A 5,654-nucleotide genomic window follows, 5' to 3' on the forward strand; every position below is an offset into this window, starting at 1 on the left:
TATATATATATATATATGAATGACCTGTTTAAGGATCAAATAGATATTATAATAAAGATTCAATTCATTGATTAAATTATTTACATCATGTTCTACGTCACATATCACCATGTTAGACTCCTTGTTAGAAAGTAGTTGTCCTTGTATTGATTATTAAATGGCGCATTCAATTACAGTAATCCGTTTTATGCTAAATTAAATTTGTCTTGGACTCTATTTTACTTAATTCGTTATAATAAGTGCCTTGAATTTAAAAATAACCATATTCAATTGGAATAATAATTCAAAATTCGTTGTTTATATCATAAATATGAGTAAAAAACCAAGAAAAATATGGAAGAATTAGGTGAGAGGATAATTTCCAAGTGTGACATCTTGGAAATATGCCAAAATATAATAGCATCGATCGATTAGGTAGACTATATAGATCTCGGTCCACTTTATTTAATATTATAAATATTATTAAAATTAAGTTTGTTAAACAACATGTCTCCTTTTTTCCTAGTCAATGAAAATATTTAATTGATTTTGCCTACTAATCTTAGTCTTTTGGTTCACCTAAATATTTTCAAAACTAATCATTAGATTTTTTAAAATATGTTATTCACCGACTTAGAAATTATTCTCGTAAAAATTAACCTCTAATGCTATGATATGATTTTATATAATTTTTTTGATAATTCAGAAGTTATCTGAAAAGTTATTCCACACTTGGGTTTGAACCCAGGCCATGAATATACTTCACATATTTTTTCCCACTAGATCATCCAACTTTCGATCCTATAAGTTTATTTAATATTTTTATTTATAGAAAATAAAAGTTGATTAATTTTAGTAATAGTTTTCTACACTAGAAAATTTGAGGATTTGGCATCAAAGGTCATTAAACAGACCATAATTATTACAATTAAATCAAACTCTGTTTCATGAATATGGTCATAAGCAAATATAAACACAAATACATGTTTTGGTTATTAAAAAACACTGCAAAGACCTTGTTATTATGCACAAATTTAATAATTATGTGTATATTGGACTGTCATAATTTATGGATGTGCAAAATTTCTATCGTAAGATGACCAAATTAAAAACCACTGTTGACAATTTTAACTTTGTATAGAGTTTGAAGCTTTGTGAAATCTGTTTGGTGTTTTATCATTTGTATAAACATAACCAAGTTGAATTTCTTTTATAATGTCCACTCTCTTAGAATTCATTATTAGAAATTAGAAAAAAAATTGAAGTAAAATATATTTTAGATATTATTAAATTTAGATTAAAAAATGGAATGGATTTAATTAGGTAAAAATTTTAACATGATTTTTTTAAAAATATAATAATATATAAACTTATTATTACCTAAAAATGCCACACGTTGATTGATGTTAATATGGATGGATGGATCGGGACATAAAACCTGAAGATTCGTTTCCTTTCTTATGCTGCGAAAAGTCGACGTGGAAAATAAAAGCATATGCCTTTTGGATATTATTATGCCCTTCTAAACAATATTATAATCTCTCTATTAATTGATTTCACCAAACTAAATATAAGAAGAAAAAATCTCGCATTAATACCATAAATCTTGACTGATAGTATGAATTAAATATACGAACTCTATTTTAAATACTAATTAAATATATAAAGTTTCAAAATATTAGATAATGTAACATTGCAAATAATTGAATAAAATAGTAGAGTTTTAATCTCTTATGGTTTTCATAACCACGTGAAGACTTCGAACTTTGGTTTCTAAAATAATTTATAGATTAACTGATAAGTCCGTTTTTTTAGTTTCTTTCAGTTCTGGTGTCATATATACAAAACTGTAATAAAATAAATTAAAATCTTTAATTTTGGGAAAGAACAAAAAAAGGGCAGGAACACAAGTCAAAAGAGGTGGAAAAAAAACAAAAGGGGCTTTGAGGAAGGCAACTAAAAAGGGAACACTTTCACACAAATCTTTCTATGAAACTATGTGCGAGTGATTAAAGGGTGACCATTTTGGATTTCGATTCAGATTATATTAGTTTATATATGAGTTCTATTATTTTGGTTATATAAAAATTATAAATATTTGAATTTTTATATAAACTTCAGTTCAATTCAGTTCGATTCAGATTTATTTTTTTTGTAAAAATTCATTTTTCAAAAAAAATTATTGATTAATCGGATGAATTTCGATTTTTTCAAGTTTAGAAAAATTATAACCCATCAAATTTTTATATCGGATTCGATTCGATTACGATTCGCTTCGGTTTCATTACTATTCGGTTAATAACCAAAATAGCCACAACTAAGAGTGACCATCCAAACTTTAAAGCTTCGGACTTTGGATGACTTATCAATCACACAGAGAAGACTGCATTGCATCAAAGCAAATTCTAAGTCTTGGCTGTAACATATACTACTCATATATATATATATATATATATATATATATATATGTATGCATGCATATACACATATACCTCTACTATGAGGCATGAACATATTCACACCATCCCAAAAGACAAAGAAGAAAACATATTTCAAATTTTCAAGTAGTTTTAGTTCCAACCAAAGAAAAGCAGAGAGCTAGTTAACATAATACACTACACAAACTGCAGATTATGTGGGAGATCAAGGGCTTGAAGGTGAGAGGTTTTTGGAGCTTTTAGAATCCAAAAACCAAAAGAATTGATACTTAAGATTTTGTAAATTAGTTTTCCTAAAAACTCGGTAAACTATTTTGGTAAAAAAAATCAACTAAAAACCAAAAACGCTCTTCTTCGATTTACAGATACTAAAACACCCAAAAACCAAAAATTCAAAATAAAAACTATCAACATTCATAGTCTAATATTCCGAGATTGTGTACATCTCCTTAACAAAAAGGAGAAGTTTTCGACAATTTCGTCTCGGCAGTATTTGTTACAATACAAAGCTCATCAAATTAGGAAAGGAGGATAACAGAGACTATGCAAAGGTTTCCAGGCGGCAAGAAAAAAAAAAGAAGCAGAAGAGTTTGATCCAATCACCTTAATGTAGCAAATTCCATATGAACATCCATTGCTCTTTGTTAGGGCACTGGATTCATCCATTGAGCAGCAGATCTCCAAATGGTTGTTTTTGTTTTTTTGCAGAGAATCTACTTGAAGGAGGGAGGGGGGGTTTCCTTGCTGGAAAAAAGCATGGAGGAATAAATTATGGACCATGAGATTGCTGGTTCACCTCCTTCCACGTGCTACAGGCCTTGGACCTGGGTTCCTGGAGAATTGGAGCCGCAAAAACTTGGATTCTGGATCAGTTTCATCCATTCTATAACCTGTCAGAGTGCAGGGTCGTGTCAGTAAAGCTGGAGAACAAGCAGTTTTTGTCGGTAAACAACAATGAATATTGAACTCCATTTGGGCATTGAGTTCGCTCATTTTTACCCGGTCCCAGCCAATGTAAAACCTAATGCCATAAAATCGTTAGACCTGCTCTATGATCCCACGAACAGAAGAGAGTAAGGATCTATGAAATTGTGAAATGACGACACAATAGCTCTGTGATCATTCATTTCTCGATTCATGTTAACAAAGTAATCAACTTTCCATTCACAATTCTGGTAAAAGTCGACAACTTGAGATGGATTTAGAGGAAAGCACAATCACCTTGCAAGGCACTCAAAGCAGTAGCTGCACAGGCGGGATTTATAAAATCAACAAAACAAAGAACAACAGGATCTCCGTTCCGCTGCATTGTCAGTAACATGATCAGACCCTTTAGTATGTCAAAGGTAAAGAAATTTGGGAGAAAGATAAATTTAACAATGCCCACCGAATTAAGAACCTGTAAAACTCACATGTTTAGATTCTTTGGTCACGAGCCTCACTTCTTTATATCCCACAAAAGGTCGAAATATATCTAGAACTTAGTTAAGGACTGTAAACCATAAACTTTGGCCAGGTTAAGAGAATAACAGATAGACGTAAATTATCTTCCATGTGTAATCGGAAAGGATACGAGCTACTTCTCTCCTTGAGCAATTAGAAGGAAGTCCTTCAACATATAAAGTGTTGGAAGCATCGCGAGGTAGAGGAAGCGCATCATGGTCATGCCTGCCAACTCCGTCGAATGGTGGTTGTTTACCATAACCGGTAGGCCGGCCATTTGGCCCGAAATCTGGAGGAAGAACTCCACCACGCCCCATCAGAGGATCACCCATGGATGGGCCAGGCATTGCATTACCTCTTGCTCTTCCCAAACCGACTCCGTTATAGGGAACAGCTTCCCCGGAAGGCACAGAAGGCATTTGCTTTCGATGAAATCATGAAAAGTGTCAGTGACAAAAAGGGAAGAGAAGAAAACATGTAAGAAGAGCCAGAAAATTGGAATGAGTAAACGAGGATAGTACCACACTCTGCAGGTAGCGGTCATAAGCTGAATCAATCGTTTCGGTATCCTTGACTGATTGAAAGATACCACGATCGTCATCCCGTGGCATATAACCGTGCATTCCATGGCCTGAAGGCATTGCAGAAGGCAGTGCTTCTACAAGAAGAAAGACAAGGGAATTAAATTCAGTTCTCCTGCTTTCGCACGGTTTTATACATGCGTAGTTGCTGACCGTATAAACCCGTGGAATTTCTTTACACGCAACAGTCAAAGACACAGAACGACACACAAAAGATGCAGAATCTGCACTTATAAAGAACCAATTCTTCGATATTCACAGTGCTTTAACAGGGCATCTTGAGCTGTATAATAGATTCAATACATACCACTCATCCGTTGAACCATAAAGAGAACTAATTTTGCTTTCCGACAACATTCGTCCCTCTCTCTAAAACTGTAAAAGATGAAAACTTGTACAATGATCTATCCACCCATTCATTCCCACCAGCACAAGAACTACACGAGAAGTTGAACCAAATGTTGATTAAGAAATACAATTCAGTACAGTGATCCAAATATACATCTGAGGCAAACGCAGTCCAGATTCTTAACGATAAGCAAAAAAAATCATAAATCCGCATACCGGAAACAGCATAGTCATAATCAACGAAAACGTCAAATAGAGTTCCTTGAGGCTAAAAAAAGTGAAATCTTAGCGGAAGAACAAAAAAGAACAGCTCACCGAACTCAGGACGGGGACGCTTCGGAGCCCGCGGAAGATGCTGCTGCTGATTCCAGTATCCATCCGCCATGAATGAAGACGGCAAAAAGAAATCGAGGGATCACAAAACCGTAAAAGGGAAACAAAGAGAAAAAAACCCTAATTTCAGGAACAGCTTCGGGTTTTGCACTATCTAGACCGAATCGACAAAAACCCTAGCCCGCTGCTTGATTGTTCCTCCTGCTATGAATATCTCCCCGAATCGAGAATTCCCATTCCGTTACTCAATTTCTTCGGGTGGAATTCGAATTACAAACCCATTACTCCATTAGCTCGCCCACGGTAACCGAGTCCTGAACCATCCGACCCGAATATTGAGGACCCGATCCATTTTCATAGACCCGTTTCGTTTGGGCAAGCATGAATTAATGGGCCTGTTAAATCGGCTATATATTAATGGGCCTGGTCCACCTGCTTTCACTCGACCCAAATACCTATTTTCATTTTTCACATATTTATATACTAAAATAAAACTAAAATTTTTGAAATCGATAGACAAACAATTCGAACA

General features: G+C 34.1%; 1 protein-coding gene across 1 annotated transcript; it reads right to left on the minus strand.

Annotated features, from left to right (window-relative positions):
- Positions 1–2,803: 2,803 nt before the first annotated feature.
- Positions 2,804–5,407, minus strand: LOC104812049 (nuclear speckle RNA-binding protein B-like). Its single transcript, XM_010538986.2, has 6 exons — positions 5,105–5,407; positions 4,382–4,518; positions 3,991–4,282; positions 3,830–3,891; positions 3,639–3,720; positions 2,804–3,307 (listed from the first exon to the last, which is right to left on the minus strand). Exons 1-6 carry the CDS (start codon positions 5,172–5,174, stop codon positions 3,210–3,212), a joined length of 741 nt encoding a protein of 246 aa, XP_010537288.1. The 5' UTR covers positions 5,175–5,407; the 3' UTR covers positions 2,804–3,209.
- Between the last annotated feature and the right edge of the window lie 247 nt (positions 5,408–5,654).

This window comes from Tarenaya hassleriana, unplaced genomic scaffold (assembly GCF_000463585.1).
Source record: "Tarenaya hassleriana unplaced genomic scaffold, ASM46358v1 Cleome2, whole genome shotgun sequence".
In the NCBI taxonomy this organism is placed as follows: domain Eukaryota; kingdom Viridiplantae; phylum Streptophyta; class Magnoliopsida; order Brassicales; family Cleomaceae; genus Tarenaya; species Tarenaya hassleriana.

What these genes read in the sequence shown, in the direction of transcription:
- LOC104812049 (XM_010538986.2), bottom strand. Translation starts at nt 5,174, where the DNA reads ATGGCGGATGGATACTGGAATCAGCAGCAGCATCTTCCGCGGGCTCCG. An exon ending in CTCAAGGAGAGAAGTAGCTC is followed by an intron (nt 3,892 to 3,990) that starts GTATCCTTTCCG and finishes ACTAAGTTCTAG; the next exon opens with ATATATTTCGACCTTTTGTG. An exon ending in TGCTTTGAGTGCCTTGCAAG is followed by an intron (nt 3,308 to 3,638) that starts GTGATTGTGCTT and finishes GCACTCTGACAG; the next exon opens with GTTATAGAATGGATGAAACT.